The following is an 18,180-nucleotide window of genomic DNA, read 5'->3' on the forward strand; positions in this document are numbered from 1 at the left end:
GAGGATCACGAAGCACAGACCAGTCTCTGACACAACTGAAGTGTGATGAATTTCTGGGGAACGCGCTCTTCCACACCTTAAAACAGCGCAGGCTGTCCTATTCCTTCCCATGTGCTGGAGGGTATCAGCGCAGAACTGCAAAACACTCTACATTTGGCTGGAGCTAATTTAGCCTTCATTTCACACAAACCATGCTAATCCCCCCATCTTAAAAAGACTACGCTTCCTGCTCAGTTAACTCTGTGTGGCAGGAAGAAATTCTTCCTTTGTGTTTTTAGCAGCAAATACCAGCTACCAGGCACCAAAGTTTCACGCTACATTCTACGCCACTTTCCCAAAATGGATAGGTCTCTTCATCCCAGGATTGGGGGATAAAAGAACGGCGGTTCTATAGATCCAACAAAGCGATCTCACCGATTAAGTGCTTTGGGAACGAAGCGCAGGGCAGCATGATACATCCCAAAGCAGCCAGGAGAAAAAACAAAGTAAAAGCCAGGCAGAATGTAAAAGGCTTATGTCTCAGGCTCCCCTCTTGAAGCTTTGTGAGCCTCTTCCACACACCCCGCATTCAGAGGTACTCAAAGCAAACTCGGAAAATAGGTTTGAGTCTAGCTCTGTGCAAAAGCACACCGAGAGCAGAACCTGCGCAGAGGAATAATGACTGGCTTATGTTCTTTCTAGGCAACGGTGGAAAAGTGCAGGAGGATGCATTTGATGACTCTCTCTAACCCGAATCCAGAGGTGAGCCCCTAAAATGAAAGAGTTCCTTCATGCACAACTTAGTTTAAAAAAAATTTTACTCTCAGTAGCAATATAATTTATTTTTTCAAGTAAATTAATCCACCTTTCTTTAATTATGTGATGGTTCTGGCAAAGAGAAGCAGCAGGTACAGTTGGTGAAGTATTTTCATTTGAGCTGAATTTCACACAGTTCCATGCAGATACAGTGCCAGAAACTTCTTGAATGTGTCTGGCTGAAAGCCATATATTCCAGCGGGCTTCTGCAGAGAAAAAGACATGGATGCTCAGTTTGCAGTGAAGTGATTAATGTAGACAAACAACGGCTTTAAATAATGCTTGAGTAAGACTCCAGATGTGGTAGCTTCCAAATGGTGCCCGCCCTCCCTCCCCAGATGGGTTTGTGTGCGGGTACTTCCACCGGTTACACACCGCAGACGGCACAAACCCTTTGCCCGTCAAACCGAGACGCCCTCCCAGCGTAAGCAGGGCTGACAGCACCGCGCTCTGCTTACTCTACAGCGAAGCGGGCACTTGCACGTAAGCACTCCCTTCATCAGAGCACCAGCCTATTTTAAACGAGCATATTACGAGCTGGTAGATTACAGCTGGGGCTATCTTTACGTCGGAGTTCATACGAAGCTCGGCATGTGGCTCGCACGCCACGGGGTACAGCAGCACTAAGAATACTCCCTGTCGGTGGCACCTGCCTAAGAACAAGGCCAGTGCCTGCGTCAGGTCCCTTCAGCCGGTTTAAAACCCGCGCTGCGGCTCTACGCCAGCTCTCAAACCTCCAGCAGAGGAGAAAGGGTAGGATTTCCAGGACCACATCCCCAAGTTTTGCTTACCGTAACAACTCTCTTCTTGACTTCTGGAACACATTGGGCTTTTTCATACAGATTCTGATCAGAGTCAATCCAGACCAGATTTTTTATGCCATCGCTAGAGACAAGGTCTGTTGTATTTAACTGGAACACCATGAACTGGAAGAGCTGGCCATCTGTGCCAATGCTTTGCACCACTATTGGCTGCTCCAGAACCTTGGGATCGTTCTAGGAAAAGAAGGAGTGGGGAAGAATGTTTAAAAAGCCAGTTGCCGCTGAAATTATAGGAGTACTTGCTGATTCGGCATCTTCTACTTGGTTTAAAGCCAATATTTTAATAAATGTATTGTTACCTTGCCCAGAAAATTACTCTAGTCAAACAAGTTTTGAATGTAGATTTTGTATTTTAATTAAAATTCCTCCTTCAGCCAGCAATGAAGTATCAATTTACATACTGAGCTGTCGGATGGGTTAGAGTTTTACAGCTGAACCTACTCCCTGGTTCCTTCCCATTACCACTCCAACGCATGTTACATCACGAACACGCTCATGGCTGAGAGATGGTTTCCTGGATCAAGCAGACATCAGTAACCAGACCTGAAGGTTAGAGTTAGACCTCTGGACTGGGAAGCTCAGATTTGAAAACTAATGTCACATGCCACGGCATGGGAATGGCACAACTCTTTCCACTACGTGCAGCGCGAGGGAAAGAACAAAGGCCCAGCGAGTCAGCAGCAGTCTCCAGTACATACCCCGTACAGCACCTTAGCCTTTGCCAGCGCATTGCCGAAAGCAAACATCAGCATTTTAGCACGAAGTTGTTCTGGTCTGAACCTGTTAGTACGAACGTTGGCCGATTCCAGGAAGAAGAGAGTGTGAGGATGAGCGTAAGGATAACCATCTCTAAAACCTAAATGGCAGAGAATCATGTCAGGAATCGCTCAGTAAGAGACTGCACAGACGATGTTTCTCCCCTATCTTCAGGAACTGTTAACTTGCCAGGATCTAAGTTCTCTTCCGCAGTCCTGCTTAGGCCACAATCTACTTGCCATGGGCCTGGAGCACTCGCGCTGCACACCCTGTGCCCAGCTACTGTGTTCCCTCATTCCCATCCACCCCCTACCCACTGCTGTCTCGCAGAAGGACAAGGACTCCAGGTTAACCCGAACACTTGGTCTGACAGAAAATTATTATCAGCGGCTAGATTTACCTGTATCATTGAGCTCTTTGTACACATTCACTTCCTGAAGATCAATTGTAGGAGAGATGGGATAGAAGGTCTCCAGAGCATGCTCTTCCGTGGCCAGTATCTCCTCCTTGGAGGCTACTGGTGGTATCGGGGCCATAGAGTTCATAAGCATTCCGTTCAGGCCACGGACCTGAAGGAGAATGGATTCTGGGGAGGGAAATTAGGCTACATTCAAGCATTGCCAAAATAACATTAGGGAAAGACATACGTTTCCTTTGGGTAGCAGCATTCTAGCAAGAACTTGTTCTGCAAGGCTCACTCACCCTCTCACCTCCAAACTAAACTTACACAGTAGCTCAGCTATAGGTTCTTCTTCTAAAATACCAACCTTAACTGCTGGTGTTAGTTTCTTAACTAAACATATGTAGAAAAGCAATAGCACAGATTTTGGACACAAAAAAATAAACAATCAGTTCTAAGGCACTGGTTCTCTTCTCCTGCCATCTCGTTGATGTTGTCTAAGGCTCTAATAATCTCCTCAGGGCAAGTATCCTGCTACTTTCCAAGGCTGCCCATCCTTACAATACTACTTAAAACTGAAAGATTTACTCAGTTCCAGAAATTTCTTCATTTTCTCCAAATCCTCAGCCTTAAAGCTAGCAGCTTTGTCACCCCTCTTACATGAATGAAAAGAGCTAAATGCTTCCACCAAAGCAGCAACTAACCTCTTTCCCACGTAGCTGATATCTTGTAGTTTCTAGCCAACATTCTTTTAGCCAAAGAAGGATACTTTGCAGCCATTAACCGACATAAATGTATCAAATCTTCAAACAGTACTGGGCTTTAGAATGAGAAAAAAAATAGTTACATAAAAAAGTATGACCATAATGGCGGGCAGATGCTTGTGGGACATGAATGCTGTTAGCATTACTGTATGTAAAACATAGTATCGTAACATTTCCAAGTCACCAATACAGATTTCAGATTAATATCTCACACACCGGTCCTGTTCCAAGTTGGCACAGGTAATGCTTACCATTACTGATTTAAAAATTGACATTCTGCATCAGCGAGAAGTAGATCTCAAGTTGAAACACAGACTTTAGCCTGAAAGAAGCTTTAATGTAGAATATGTGTTTACATTGGTACTACTGTCAATGTTCAGAACTGGGGTTTTTGGTGGTGGTTGTTTGTTTTACAAGTTGATAACCTGTGGCTAACAGTTTTGCACAGTAAGTGAATTTCTCAACAGCAGATCTGTGTATGAATTTTCTTTGTAGTGTTAAAAACTCTGGTTCTTAAGTTACCTGCTTGATGACTGGCTTATGCTAAAACCATAATGACACAGTGGAAAGATTTTCCCTAGGACTGAGAACTCACCAATAATGTTCTCTCCTGGGAGCAACTTCTGTCGTGTCCCAGAACCTGGCGTGCGAGATCGCACGCTTTACACCCTCCTCATAGTCCTCCAGCTGGTGAGCCGGGTTGTCGATGATGCTGAGCACCGACGGGGGCAAGCCTTCCACCAGCTTCGTCTTGGTGAGCCACTGCGCTTGCCGAACTCCTTGGGGAAAAAAAAAACAAAACAAAACAAAACAAACCAAGAAATATGTATTACTGAGGCCGCTGGGCGTCGGGCTGACAGCGCAGCCAGTTCATTAGGCAGGGCGGGCTCTCCGCTGTGTGTTTTTTGACATTATGTGAGGAGAAGCCATGGCTGGCGGGGAAGGGCGAGTGCTTGAACAGGCTGCGCGGCCCAGGGCAGCGCTGGGGGCACTGAGCGGGGTGTCGCGGGCGGAGGAGGCGCCGGAGGAGGGGCGGCCGGGCCGGTACCTTCCAGCATGCGGACGGCCTGGTGGCAGATGTAGCAGCCGCGCTCCTTGTAGAGCGGCATGTCCTCGTAGCGCGGCCCCGGCGAGTGCCGGGGGTCGTGCCAACCCCGGTCCCATGGCGGGAAGCGTGGCCGGGCCAAGCCGGGCACGAAGTGCTGCCGCCCGGCGTAGGTGATGGTGTCCAGCTCCACCTGCTCCCGCACCGGCCGCCGCTCCACCATCCGGGCCAGCTCCTCCGGCGGCGGCCCACGGGTGGTCCAGGGCGTGCGCGGCAGCGGCCCACGGGGACGGGGCCGCGTCGCACGGGTGAGGATGCTGCGGGTGAGGACGCCGCGGCCCCGCAGCGCCGCCCCCACCCGCCTCAGCGCCATCGGCCCCACCGCCATCCTCCCGCCGCCGCCTCAGCGCCCGCCAGCCGCCATCTTGGCGCGCGCGGCACGGCGGGAGCGCGGCGGGCGGGCTCACGCCCCCCCCCCCCCTCGGGTGACTGACGGCGGCGGCGACCAATGGCGAGCAGGCGCCCACGGGGTAAGGGAGGGTCGGCAAATTGCCTGGCGGCGGGTGAAGGGCAGGAGCTATGTTGGTAGGTTAGGGGGTGGGGAAGGTGCCTTCTCTCCTGTGGGGGAGGGGGAGAAAGTTGGGAGACGGGCCCTTGGCGGGCAGGGGCCGTCGGGGCCTGCAGAGCTTCTGTGTGGGGTCGGGCCTGGGCCTGGGCCTGGGCTCCGAGGTGGCGCGGGGCCCGAGGGGACGGGGCTGCTCTGGCCCCGGGGCGGCGTGCCCAAGCCCCGGGCATGCACAGTAAGTGCTCAAAACTCCATAAACGCGGCCAGCCCCGAGTCTAGGGTTCCCCGGCTCCACCCGCGGCCTGGTCGGGGGCTCCCCCCTCACAGCCCTCAGAGGAACCTCGGGCACTCGGGTGCCTGGTGGGTACGGAACCGTCGGCTGCTGTGAAAAGCAGGACCACTCGCCTTTTGGTTCCCTCTTCTGCCTCTGTAACGTTAGAATAAGCGGTTTTGTGTTGTGGGGGAGAAGGTTAGTTAATTAATTCACCTTGAAAATGAAGCTCTAAGTGCTAAGTGTTCTCTTCCTCAGCCTCGTCACCCGTGGCTTTATAATTTCCTCTGGACCTCCCTTTGTTTAAATGATACAGATACAAATGCATTGGGAATAGCATTAGGCCAAGTGTTGTGTAAAAATGGCAGAGTCCCTGAGAAGTCAGCATCTTGATTTTGGTTTGAGGAGCGTTCAGTAGGTACAGCTCTGTCTGAACCAAAGGCAGCGAGCGGCAAGGGATAAAAATCACACTGGGTGCTTCTCACCCTGTCCCTACATGTCTGCATTTAAAGCCAGGCTCAAATCTGCTCATAAGCAAAGTGTTTATTCGTTTGCTTGTGAGTTTACCACGTTTGCCTCTAGGCTCTAAACCCCCCCACTTCAGCTCGCTACCCTCCCCCCATTTTAAAGCAGTGCTCCAGCAGGCTGCGGCTTGGCAGTTGGGGTTTATTATCGGTTCTCGTTCACAGAGTTGCAGATTTTTCTGATGTTTCAGCTCTGTGTGACCAGGCTGCTCTTCCTTTGGAAATCACCACGGCAGAACAAGCAGGAATAAGCATGTGCGTGCTGCTGCTGCAGGTAGCTCTGACTAGGCAGCCAGGCTGGGAAGTGGAGCCTGAGGCTGGGCTGGGGTCTACTGCACGGTTCTGGGCTGGTGGCTGCAATGTCTGACATTCCTGCACCGGACAACGCAGAGGCAGTGAGCACTTGAACAAAAATGGAGCGTTGTAGGCACCAGATCGGCTTGCAGGTTTTTCTGAGTCCCCTGAGATACACATGCAAGATGCTCAAGAGAGATTTCTCAGTCCTTCTCCAAATAATGCTTGGCTGATGAGCACGCGCCGCTCTTCATCCTGCTGTTTTTGATGCAGGGCTTGTGTTTTGCAGACAATGAGTGGAAACGAGGACGACTGGCTGGCTCTCAAACCCCAGGAACCTTCTCCATCCCAGTGCTGCGGCAGCGGCTGCAAACCCTGCATCTATGATGTGTACGAGAAGGAGCTTGCACAATGGGAAAGGGCCAAGGCAAAGAAAGACAAAAGCCTCCTCATGGAAAAAAAGGAGCAGGTCAATTTATCTTCATCACATTCTAGAGCCAGTACTTTGATCGTACTTGTTAGCGTGCAGGCTTGTGGTGATGGGCGAGGGATGCAGCAATAGATTAAAGCAGTGCCTTAAGAGAAGGCTGTAAACGCAATTCCCCAAACTCTGCCTTCACAGCCACCCTCCCCCTTGCCTGCTGTCTCCCTGCTGTAATGTGATTTTCCAAGTGTCGAGTTCGCCCTGGTGTCGCATTACAGTCCTAGGTTTGCAGCTTCTCCTTGCTGGGGGACCCCAGCCAGCCAGAGCCAGCCTCTCTGGAAAGTGGGAATGGGTGAAAGGTACAAAGAACTGCAATTTTCTCTGACACTTTACTTGTAGAAGCTCTGTTTTCCCGACCTTTTTAATCTTTTCCTGTTTTTTTAGACTTTGAGGATGAAAAAAGCTGCATTGTGTGCAGTGGAGTAGTTGTCTTCAGCGCCTAATTTTAAGCTTATCGGTGCCCTTTTACGTAAGATTAACTATGCTGTGTCAAGCAAAAATGATCAGCGTTGAAACGGCTAACAGTATTTCCTATTCACAGTGGTCGTCAGTAGGTTTCAAAGTTGCCCCCAAAGCAGCGCTCAGCTCTTTTAGCAGTATTATTTCTGTTTGTTTCCAGACATGAGAAGATGATTGCAGTGAGTCATATGAGGATGACCTTGCTGGAAGGTGCAAAAATGTAATTTAAAAAGGGGGGGCTGGAATGTAGGATCCCAAAGTGCATGCTGCAGAACATGATAATGAATCAGCAGAGAGCTGAAATTTGTGCTGGGCCCTGCATTTAATACACATTCTTTTGGAGTCCTGAGTATCTCCGGCACTAAATTAGCACACACGTTTGCTTCCAAAGAAAAATGAAATAATAAAAGACACCATCTAACCAAGTAATTATTTATTGTTGTTCTTGCAGAGCAATAATTCAGAACTGAATCCAGATACATTTACTGCATTCAACATTAGCTCGGTGGAGCAGCTAACAGAGGACACCTACCAGTACAAATTTGAATTACCGGGAAATAGCAGTCTGCAATTGAGTTTAGGACAACATATCGTGTTAAGGTATTGTTCTCTGTGCTAGTTAAACAGTCTGCATTATGTAACCTAATACATAGGTTTTTGTCAATAGACAAAGGCTTCACACCAGGCAAATCATAATTTCTATACCTCCACAATGACACAGATGAAAGAACTTGTGAGCTCGCTAGCTCTACTGATTTTATGGTAAAAGCCTTTCCAAAGCTGTATTTTTCTTCAGCATTATCCTTGCGTCGGTGGGTCAGAAAGAACTAGGTGTGATTAAGAAAATCCATTTGCAGAAAGAAAGACTCAAAGAATAGATGTTACAACAGATGATTTATTCCAGTGTGTTGGAATGAAGACAATGAACTGCACTTACCCCAGAGCTCAGTATTTTAGGCCCTGTATCTTGGAGTAACCCAGCACCCGCGGTGTTACCCATGACATCCAGGTATTTCCTGACGGATTTCTAACAAAACAACCCTCCTGTGTAGTTTGTTGCTTGCCAGAAAGGGGCCACTTGGGAAAAGTTTATGTCTCTCTCGGCCATCTGTGGTGATCATTGCCAGATAGAAAAACTCATGTTACGATGCCATTGATCTGTATCTGTTGATGTTATTTGTACGTTAGCAGCTGATGTATACAGCTGGCTGGCTGCTGAAAGTACACGCTTCTCCCTTCAGCCATCTCTCATAATGCAGCAGAGGAAAAGGTTCGGTCACTTCAATCAATTACCGTAGTCAGTGGTAAAGAGCAGGGTGGATATATTCTGTAGAAAGAGAAGACTAACAGGAAAATACAGTGTACATTGACAAGACCTCAGGTCAAGGCTGTGCCCTAGCTTTCATTATTTAATTACCAGATGCCGTCCGAACACAGAAAGGAAAGTAGACCCCAGCCCAAAAGGGATAGAAAACTTAACCATGAAAGCATTTTCTCTCCCCTTTGCCACTCTTGCATGTTCGGCTGTTTCTCACAGAATGGCTCAAACATCCTTCCAGGGGTGCGTCCAAGAGCTGAATGTGTAGTACAGCTGGGGCCGCCACCGGAAAAACAAAAGGTGCATTTAGCCATTATGTTCCCCCTGGATTTTTACCTTTGGAAGGGAAATGTTTTGCATCTGTGCAGAGACCGGGCCACTGGGAAGAGGACCTGCTGCCTCCCTCATCTCCCCAGAGAACTGCAGAAGTTTGGTAATGCTGGTCAATGACCCAAGTCACAGTGGGTTCCTCTATTTCTCTCCTCAGAGGAGTGGTGAATGGGTTGGAGGTCCAGCGAGCCTATACTCCGATTAGCCCAGGGAATGCAGAAGGGTACTTTGAAGTTTTAATGAAAGTAAGTAAGCCTGTGCAATATGGATTAGAGTCTCTGGTGCTGGGCACTATGTTTTCTTTAGGAACCAAGCTGTCCGTGCTTCAAGTGAGACTCTCAAACCCCTCATGGACTGTTTCCGTGTTGTTTTGAAGCAGTTGTGCTTTGCTGATAAAAATTGCAGTTTTTTCCCACAAAACTGAAAGCAGAGAAAGGTGACACACAAACAAGTGCTTTGCAGCATACGCCCTGGTATGCGCTTGGGAGAGCCTCTCGGGAGCCCTGCGGTCACCAGTGTGGAAAGAGCCCATTCTGCTTCCCCGATTTCATTTTGCCTTTTCAGTCTGTCTTTGAAATCACACCCAGTTGAACCACCGATTTTGGGAAGTCTTTTCCCAGCTGTTATCCTTCCCCTCTGTATTTTGCTTTAAGAACACTCCTCAGAAAAAAAATTAATTTTGTTCAAAAGTGTAGGCAGACAGTAGGCAGCTGTTTCTGGTTTGCAGGCAGGGCTCTGGAGCTGTCTGCAGTCTGAGAGGGTCCCTGTGGCCCAGGGGGCAGAGAGGTGGCCCACGGGCACACGCTACACCTATTGGGGTGGCAGAGATCCATTTTGGACAAGTGTCCTGGCCTTTCTGGAGGCCACCACAAAATGCTGGTTGAGTTCAGAAGGATTTTATAGGAGAACTTGGCTGGAAATTTGTCTGAATAAAGTCTGCAGGGCCCTCATAAATGATGACTTTGCGTCGAGAATATCGAATTGAAGAAGATTTTTCTGATACTGCATTTGTATGTCTCTAGTGATTCCTCGGGGCAGGCGCAGACTTCAGTATAGGTGTGAAATTCAGACTGTTGGCTGTCCCAGGTGGCTTACAGGGAGTGACCACTTGTCCTCTGCCTGTCTTCCAGGATTTCACATCTGGGGATTTATTATGCGTTGTATGTTCTAATACAAACCCTGTTCTTTAGAAAAGCGTACAGCTTCTATAGGACACCTGTGGGAGGGTCATTTCACCATTCTTGTGGCAATTGGTGTGTGGTGGGGGAGAAAAGTGTTGCATTAATAGGATACGTTCACAGGATGACTGTGAAATTTCATGTATACTTGGTTATTACGCACAGGTTTTGCATTTCAATAATAATAGTAATGATTGTAATGATACCTTTCCTTTATATAGAACCTTTCATCCCGAAGGGAGCTATAGTTATTCTCTGGCAGTGACAAAAGAGGTTGGTAACACCCAGTGTAAAGCAGCCATTTTTATAACTCACTCTGTAGGTTGTGGTATATTTCACACTATTCAGGCAATTTTGGAAAGTACTATATTATTATTATTACTATGCAATCCAAGCACTGTTCAAACCCTTCTGTCTCCTGTTATTATAGCATTGCATTTGTGATACTACAGTTAAGAGTGAGGGAGTTGCCATTTACGGAGCATAACCCTCTTTTTGAATGATTTTATAATGTTAGGGTTTCTCTCCATGTAAAACTGGGTGTAAAAGTTTTCCCCCAGGAGATAATTCTTTTTTTCTTTTTATTTAGAAAATTTCATTTTAAACCCACTCAGTCATTTCTCACTTCAATTTTTGGAAATAATTTTGGTGAAAGAGGGATTGTTTTAGTTTCCATTACCCTGGTCCATAGGGAATAGGCAGTAAGTGGGGCTGACTTTTCTGCTCTTGCCTTGGGTTTCCGCATATATTTGAAGAAAGTAGGTATAAAATACTGTTCCTTTGATGCAACTGCACACTCTTTGTGTGAGACATAGTACATGCCCAGAACCCTCTCAATGTAAAACATTTCTGACAGTAACTCGGAGCCTGGATGTGTGTGTGTATGTCGTGCATTTACCTTTTGAATGTAACAGTTGGTGCTAATAGTTCTTAATACTTCAGGTATCTTGTTTAAGTGAGGTTGTTAGGAGGGGAGGAGCATCTGTGTTCTTTATTAGCTAATACTGCTTGCAGGCACACGCTCACTCACTCACTTTTTCTTAGCTTCTTTGTGGTTCACTGGTTTTGTTTGTCTGCAGTGCAGCTTGGTGGCCAGCCAAGGCACTGGGGTGTGGGGCTGGGCTTCTGTCCAACGTGCGTGCAGAAAATACCCCCAAATACACTTCTTTCATATGGGCTGGAGTCTTTGAAGGCTTATATCACATCTTATCTTTTGACCTCTGGTTGTGTTGCTCTTCCTCAGGCTATCAGTGGCATCGCCTCTGTGCGAGACCAGTTGTCTGCCCCAGCTATTGAGTTTATCTGCTCTTGCTGTTTGGACCAGCCCTTGTTCTCTGGCCAGATCCTATAGACTGTGGCCGTTCTGTGCATGTTTGTTCTCATTAACCGTAAAGTGGTCATACATATAGGACATACATATCTGTATAGCACATAGCTACAAGGCTGCTTGGATGAGCCCTTCATTTTCCAGCCTCTCCTTGCTTCTGTGTTTCTGACCTCCTGAGCGAGGTTAGAATTCCTCCAGGCAAGAGCCTAGATAATATTGTTTGTGCCTGCTAGAAGTAAGGCAGATTTTACTAATGTTTTTCTTCTGTGAGGCCCAAATTAACATAATTTTTTGAAAATGTGAAGGCATCTCTTGGCATCCAGATGATCTGTTCTGAAAACAAGAGTTTTATAAATGAGTTAACCTGACTTTGGGTCATTAATTGTATCAACACAGCATCTGAGAGAATGAAATAAAGCAAGAGCTATGCATTGTTTATATAACTATCGGTACCCAGAGGGCATTTGCAGACCCCACACCCTGAGATTTGGAGAACGCTTGAAGGCTTGGACTGTGTTTTGCATTCAAGACACTCTTCTCTGTGTGCTTTGTAAGCAAGAACTCTGATAAGCTTTTTCCCGTTTTGGAAATTCGGACTGCATGAGAGTGGGTTGTGTTTACATTACAGCGAAGCTGGAATGGATCCAATATGATTTAATTTAAATGTCTTTGTTTTGGGTATAACTTTGAGTTATTTTTCAAATAGAATGATCTTTCTTTCTTTTTAAATGCATGAAATGTTTTTTTGTCCCCTTCTTGTTTAAATGTAGATAACTTTATAATTGACTTTAAGCTGGGAAACTTTCCAACAGAGTATAATTATTCTTTTCTTTTGTGCAATGTTTTTTATTAGTGCTATGAAGCCGGGCTAATGTCACAATACATAAAAACGTGGAAAAAAGGAGACATGGTCTTTTGGCGTGGGCCATTTGGAGGGTTCCCATATCGACCTAATAAGGTTAGTTCCCTAAGAGACATCGGATGTTTCAGCTTGTGGCAGCTAGCTTTGTTTAATACTCCGAAGGGAAGACATCAATTTGATTACTGTTTTCCTGATTATTTTAGGGACCTCCTGGATTACTGTACAGTGCTGCAGCATTAGCAGTCAATTGGAGAAAGTACACCTTATTGAACTGCAGAATATTTAAGAAGGAAGAGGAGAGGGAGGTGGATGTGAGACTGGAAAATATTAGCAAGGCTCTGTGTTCATCACTTGCAATAAAAGTTCCTGATGTGTTTAACAAAAGGAACTTATTTCGCACCAGCAATGAGTGTGGATTGTTGCCTTGTTTGAACCACATTGCTGTTTTGTGACTGAGTACGAGCGAAGGAGAGGTGTTGATCTTTTTCTCTCTTGGGTATTCCCTGAACTGCAGCAGCTCCAGTGAGGTGTCACATCACCCAGCCACTCTGCAAATGTTGATCCCACCTGCTGATAGCAGGCTCCCTGCAAAGAAAGGCAGATCCAGTTTCAGGGGAAGGGTTCTCACACGTACTAGTTCGATTACTTAATTCTGACCTTTCAAATGAGGAGCAAAATTGAAACACTGGTCATTAAGATACCAAAGCCTTGTTCCCCACCCCCAACAACAATGACAACAAAAATAAGGCTGTAAAATCCCAGTGGCCAAGCTCCATGCAAACCAATTGTGTTCTGCTTCCTGAAATACTCTCCCTGCTGTTTTAGGCTACTGTTCCCTTCTCATCTTAAAAGTGTCCAGATAATCATTTGGGACAGAACGTGGCGGTCATGCCTAGAAGTGGCTGCGTTCAGGGGCTGTCTGGGTGATCTGTGTACATGCAGTTTGCAAAGCACCTGAGCAATCATTAAAACAACTTGCTGTAGAAGAACAGTTTATTATTTATTAATTATAACAAAGTTTCCTAGTAAAATTTTCTTTTATCTCTCCTTGCTGCCAGTAGAATAGGATTCAGATTCGGGCAGATCAGATCCATCCACAGTAAACTGCCAAGTCAGAGCAGAGCACAAGCAGCCTCTGGGCTTAATAGGGGCTTAAGTCCCGCTTCTGGCATTGGCACACTGGCTGGCAGCTGCGGAAGGTGCTGGGAACCTTCTGTCCTCCTACGCACAGCGCCTCACTGCCTGGACATCCCTATTGCGAGTAGAGTGAGTGTCCCCCCCTTGCAGGTGGGGAGCACTGGGAGCTGGTGGTAGCTCTTTGAGAAAAGTGAGATAATGTACCAGGAAGATACGTGGATCAGGATGGAGAAGAAACCGTTTCCTCCAGAGAACATTCAGGATTGTAGTTTGCAGCATCCGAGATAAACACACACACAGGGAGCACTTCCAGTGGGAAAACAACACGCAGTGGGTCAGCAAAGTGTACTGCAGAATTGGAACTGAAATATAAATTAATTGAAATCAAGGCTAAAGTCAGGATAAATTACTGTATTTAGGTAAAATCCAGCTTCGTTAGATATGGTGTGTAAACCCTGGAAGTGCTATCTGTAACCCTTTGCAGAAAAATACATCCTGAGATTTGAATTTACCAGTTCATGACCTTCTGATGTGTTTTCTCTCAAGGGACCCTCTACCAGTGTGGCAGCAAGGAGCAACTGACCATGAGCTTGTCCGTTTGCAGTCACCACAGCTCATTCAAAATTCTCTGTTTTGTTGTCAGTATGGAGAACTCCTCATGCTGGCATCTGGTACCGGCCTTGCACCGATGCTTCCCATCCTCCAGTCCATAACAGATGATGAAGAGGATGAAACCTTTGTAACTCTTGTTGGCTGCTTCCGTACCTTTGACAAAATTTATTTGAAACCTCTTCTGCAGGATCTGGCTCGATACTGGAACGTCAGAATATTTTACGTCCTAAGCCAGGTAAATAACTGGATATGAAGCGTATTCGTGTGAGGGTTCTGTGTGCTGGATGAGCCTCTGCCTCCTCTGCTTTTCCACGAGCATGATCTTAATTCTTTCCCAGTCATTGAGGCTATTTTGTGATCCAGGAGGTGCTGTTCTTAAATCTGCTACATATTCTCACGCTGTTACCAGTCTGGAGAATTTCAGGGAAGTGACCATCACTGCTTGTCCCTCTTTACCTCCTTGGTAGCAGTTCTGTTGGGATGAGCCCCCTGATTCATAGTCACTGTTGATTATTCCCCCCGACTTCAGACTGTTGTTGCTGCACCTAAACATTTGTGCAAAGAAAACTTGACTCTGGGAGACTCACAGCAAATAAACTATTTCTTCTTTCCTAATACCAGTTCCTTAATCTGTCCTTATCCTGCATTCATTGCTCATGGCTAGAGCTCTCTTCTTCTAGTACGTTAGCACCAACTTCCCAGCAATTATTTTTCCCAGCTGACCCATTTTTAAAGTTCTTAAAGTTGTTTCCCCCTCTCTAAAATTATTTTTTCTGCCAAATCCATGGGATAAGGGCATACCTCTCAGTGGTCTTACATTTTGCGCAGTCTTTTTCATTTCCATTTGGTCCCAAAGTTGCCTGTGTTCTGCGTGGATTGGGTAGTTGAAAATTATTTCTCTCAGAAATGAGGATTCATTGCAGGGAGGATATAGAAGGAATTATTTATGCTAAGGGAATGAATCCCGTTGCATTTTTAGTTTCTCAGATGAATCATTTTTTGTATCTCTCATAGCGGATCTGCCTCATACATTATGTTCTACATATGGCCTCGGCAAGCTGAGATTGGGTATAGGGAAAAGGCCTTGTGACTTAGGCACCCCCTCAGCTGCCTACAGAGTAGGAGCATAACCAGTAATTGCCTGTGGTGACATGGCTTAAATACCCTTTTCAGGACAGTGTGGTCTTGCGACCGTGAGGAGGTCTTGAAATTCAATCAGTGAAGGGCAAGAAACCCACCTGACCCCTGTCAGCACTGTCTGTCCTGCACGTACGTCTCTCCCTTTCTTCTCTTCCCTTAGCAGGTTTGCTGTCGTCCCACACTGACTCGTGCATCCTCCCTTTTAGGATTATATATCCGTCCGTCTCAGTATTTCACTCTGCTGCCTGTCACCACCACATCTGAGCACCTTCTGCTTCTAATTAATAGCAGTAAGGGAGTCCCCACTGGATCTAACGCCATGGGATTTAACATTTCTCGTGGGATCAGAGCTGTGTTTGGAGCAGGACTGGCATCTTTCAGTTTTGGTCAAGGGAGATGGGACTGAAAGAGACTTGGGAATGGGAGAGGCAATAGAGAGGAATAGACTTGTGACTTAGGACTTGGGAATAGAAAAGGCGCTCTGGGAAGTGGTTCTCAAAGGAGAAGGTTCTGCAGCGTTTATCAGTGACAGTTACACGCTGGTTTTGTTCAGTCCCCTCTGAGTGAGTGAATGGCCAGGTCCCATGGCAGGGAAAGATTTGATCTGGGCTTTGGAAGAGGAATGCAGCTCTCGGGAAGGGTCAGTTCTACTCAGATGGAGTCACAAGGGTGAAAAACGTCCTGTGCAGTCCTCTGAGGGGAGGAGGGAGATTCAGCTGTAAGCAGTCAGTAGTCCTTTTTAACATGTCACACTGAAAACCTTTTGCCTTTTCAGGAAACTTCACTGGAAAAACTTCCTTGGAGCTATCAGGAAAACACATACATTGGTCGTCTCGCTGAAGACCTGATGAAGATGATAATAAATTCCTGTCGAAGAAAGCCATTTGTATTGATCTGCGGCTCTTCTGCATTCAATGAAGATATGAATAGATACTTGAAAGCTGCAGGAATCGAAGAAAATTCCTGTTTTTTCTTTTAGCAGAATATTCCTGACCCGAGGAACCTTAGGCGGAGCCTTGGACATCATTGTTTCTCTGCAGACATTACTCAAAATTGGTCATCTCGATAGACTGAGTTCCTTGTGCATAGACTTTCATAGGCCTTTGGATCAAATATTTGTCTCCAGTACGATTCTCACTCTTGAGAATGTTTTAATGAACAGGTGCCGTTCCAGAGTGGCTACCATGTGATGTGCCACCCACACCTCAGGGAACAGCATGGTAATTTTAATGGAAGTCTGCACGTGCAATTTTAAGAGACAGCTCTTAAAAGCATCCTAGCGTTATTAAAAAAGCATCCAAGTACACAGCTGTCTTTTAATATGAAGACCAGTGACTTGCTGTGCAATCCGTGTTAGTCTGCAGTGGTATCGTGCCCTGTTAGGTGTCCTGAGGAGAGACTTCATCCTGAGGGAGAAGACTGCCCGGCCAAGGGAACAGCAGAACATTCTGGATTCTGTGGGGTTCATTTTGGTTGTGTCATTATCTTGCTGGGGGTGCCAGGCAAGTCACTTCAACCTCTCTGTGCCTCAGTTGCCCCGTTGTACACTAATACAGAGAAGGCAGCACCGATCTTCGCTGAAAAGAGCCTTTCCAACCCTATAATGGAAAAAGCTATACATAAGGATGCCCAGCAAGGACTTATGTGGGCCCCCCTGCCCTAGCGCAGCCTGCATTGCCTACCCTGGCCCTTGGCCCTTGAAATGCTGCCTGGGGAGAGGAAGAGCAGAGCATGTCCTAAAATTCTGTGTGAGAAAGCATCTGGGAATCTAGCTGCTCTCGGGGAGGATGGTTGGTTGCTTTCCGTGTCCCCTAAGTGTTGTGTAATAGCCCTGGTTCATTCAATTGAACCTCTTTTCAAATAAACAGCTGTTTCTTTTTGTCACAGGTGCCCAAGGGGTGCCCCAGGCGTACAAGAACACTGCCTGAGGAGCTGAAGTGTTGCTGGGGTTCTCTCTCCCATGGGGCAGGGGAGAGAGCCAAGGCCCTACCCCAGGGATGGCAGCCCTGCAGCTGCCCTGGCAGAGCACCCAGCCCGGGCACCCCAGCGCCTTCCTCCTCTTTCAGTCCAAGATGCTGCTGCCTTTCCTCTGAGACACCCGCTGTCCGCTCGTTAACCTTCTGGGACCACTGTGTTTACTAACTGCACCTGGAAATACAGACTTTCTGCACGCCTTTGTGTTTTTTCTGTTCATTCCCAGTTTATCCTGTGTTGGGGTTTCCCAGGCTGTGACAGATGACGTTGCGTTATCATTCCTGTCTCTTTTTTACATGTATCAAATAGTACACCTTACACAAAGGAGATGGAGTTTGAGTTACTCAAAACAAGGAGCGTGCACTGAAATGATGGCGCTGATTCACATGTTGGGAGGAAGCGCAGCTTCCCCTCGCATTGGTGAGGTTTGTCTCCAGTTACCAGCCGCCTGGAATTAATCCAGTGTAGCTGCAGCTTTTATCTTAACTTCCATCAGAGCAGGGGCTGACAAGAAAGCCATCTTCGTAACCCAAAACAGGTTTCTGTCTTTTAATGCAGAGAGATCCAGGGAAGTTGTCCATCGTAGGTCCAAGGCAAGCTCTCAGCTCCCATCCAAACCCTGCTTCATCCACGGTAAGCCACTGTGTAGTAGAGGTTCTGCACGGCGTGGGGGTGAGAAAATCAGGAGTTGCTTTCTCTGGTTGCTCTCCCTACTTTGCCTCTAGTTAGCAGAAAGTATTTTCCTCGAGTATTACGTACTCTGAAAACCGTACTTATATACTGCTTGCTTTAAATATTCTGCCTTTCTGAGATTTTGCTAAAAATCCACCCAGCCTTTTTTGCAAAGGCCTGAAGTAAAACTTCACGCTGGCGTCGGAGAAGCGACGACTTTCCGCGCGAAAGCCGGGGCTGTTCCTTTAAACACAACCCCAATATGTCTGGGTATTTCAGCACATATGGGCCCCCGTGGTTAAACCTTACCCAGCTGGTCCGGCAATTCTGCCGCGAAGCCTCTCGTCTTTGTTCGTGGCTGCAAGGGAGGGTGGTGAGAGACGGAGCAAGCTGTGAGTGCTGCGGGTTGCAATCCCGCGAAGGCAGACTGCGGGCAGAGCGGGAGGAGGTGA

General features: G+C 47.0%; 2 protein-coding genes across 5 annotated transcripts; one reads left to right on the top strand and one right to left on the bottom strand.

The window, feature by feature from the left end:
- Nucleotides 1–802: 802 nt before the first annotated feature.
- Nucleotides 803–5,036, bottom strand: MRPL37 (mitochondrial ribosomal protein L37). Its single transcript, XM_063344226.1, has 7 exons — nt 4,585–5,036; nt 4,132–4,315; nt 3,477–3,592; nt 2,773–2,958; nt 2,315–2,472; nt 1,587–1,790; nt 803–1,001 (listed from the first exon to the last, which is right to left on the bottom strand). Exons 1-7 carry the CDS (start codon nt 4,967–4,969, stop codon nt 924–926), a joined length of 1,311 nt encoding a protein of 436 aa, XP_063200296.1. The 5' UTR covers nt 4,970–5,036; the 3' UTR covers nt 803–923.
- On the top strand, nt 4,325–17,352 carry LOC134519717 (NADH-cytochrome b5 reductase-like). Of its 4 annotated transcripts, none has more exons than XM_063344228.1 (7): nt 4,325–4,481; nt 6,525–6,704; nt 7,630–7,778; nt 8,984–9,071; nt 12,185–12,289; nt 13,974–14,177; nt 15,858–17,351. In XM_063344228.1, exons 2-7 carry the CDS (start codon nt 6,528–6,530, stop codon nt 16,059–16,061), a joined length of 927 nt encoding a protein of 308 aa, XP_063200298.1. In that variant the 5' UTR covers nt 4,325–4,481; nt 6,525–6,527; the 3' UTR covers nt 16,062–17,351. The 4 variants fall into 4 exon arrangements, with proteins under 4 accessions (XP_063200298.1, XP_063200297.1, XP_063200300.1 ...); XM_063344227.1 differs by lacking the exon at nt 4,325–4,481 and adding an exon at nt 5,116–5,166 and having other exon boundaries at nt 15,858–17,352; XM_063344230.1 differs by lacking the exon at nt 4,325–4,481 and adding an exon at nt 5,245–5,381 and having other exon boundaries at nt 15,858–17,350.
- The last annotated feature ends 828 nt before the right edge of the window (nt 17,353–18,180 follow it).

Source organism: Chroicocephalus ridibundus, chromosome 8 (genome assembly GCF_963924245.1).
Source record: "Chroicocephalus ridibundus chromosome 8, bChrRid1.1, whole genome shotgun sequence".
In the NCBI taxonomy this organism is placed as follows: Eukaryota; Metazoa; Chordata; class Aves; order Charadriiformes; family Laridae; genus Chroicocephalus; species Chroicocephalus ridibundus.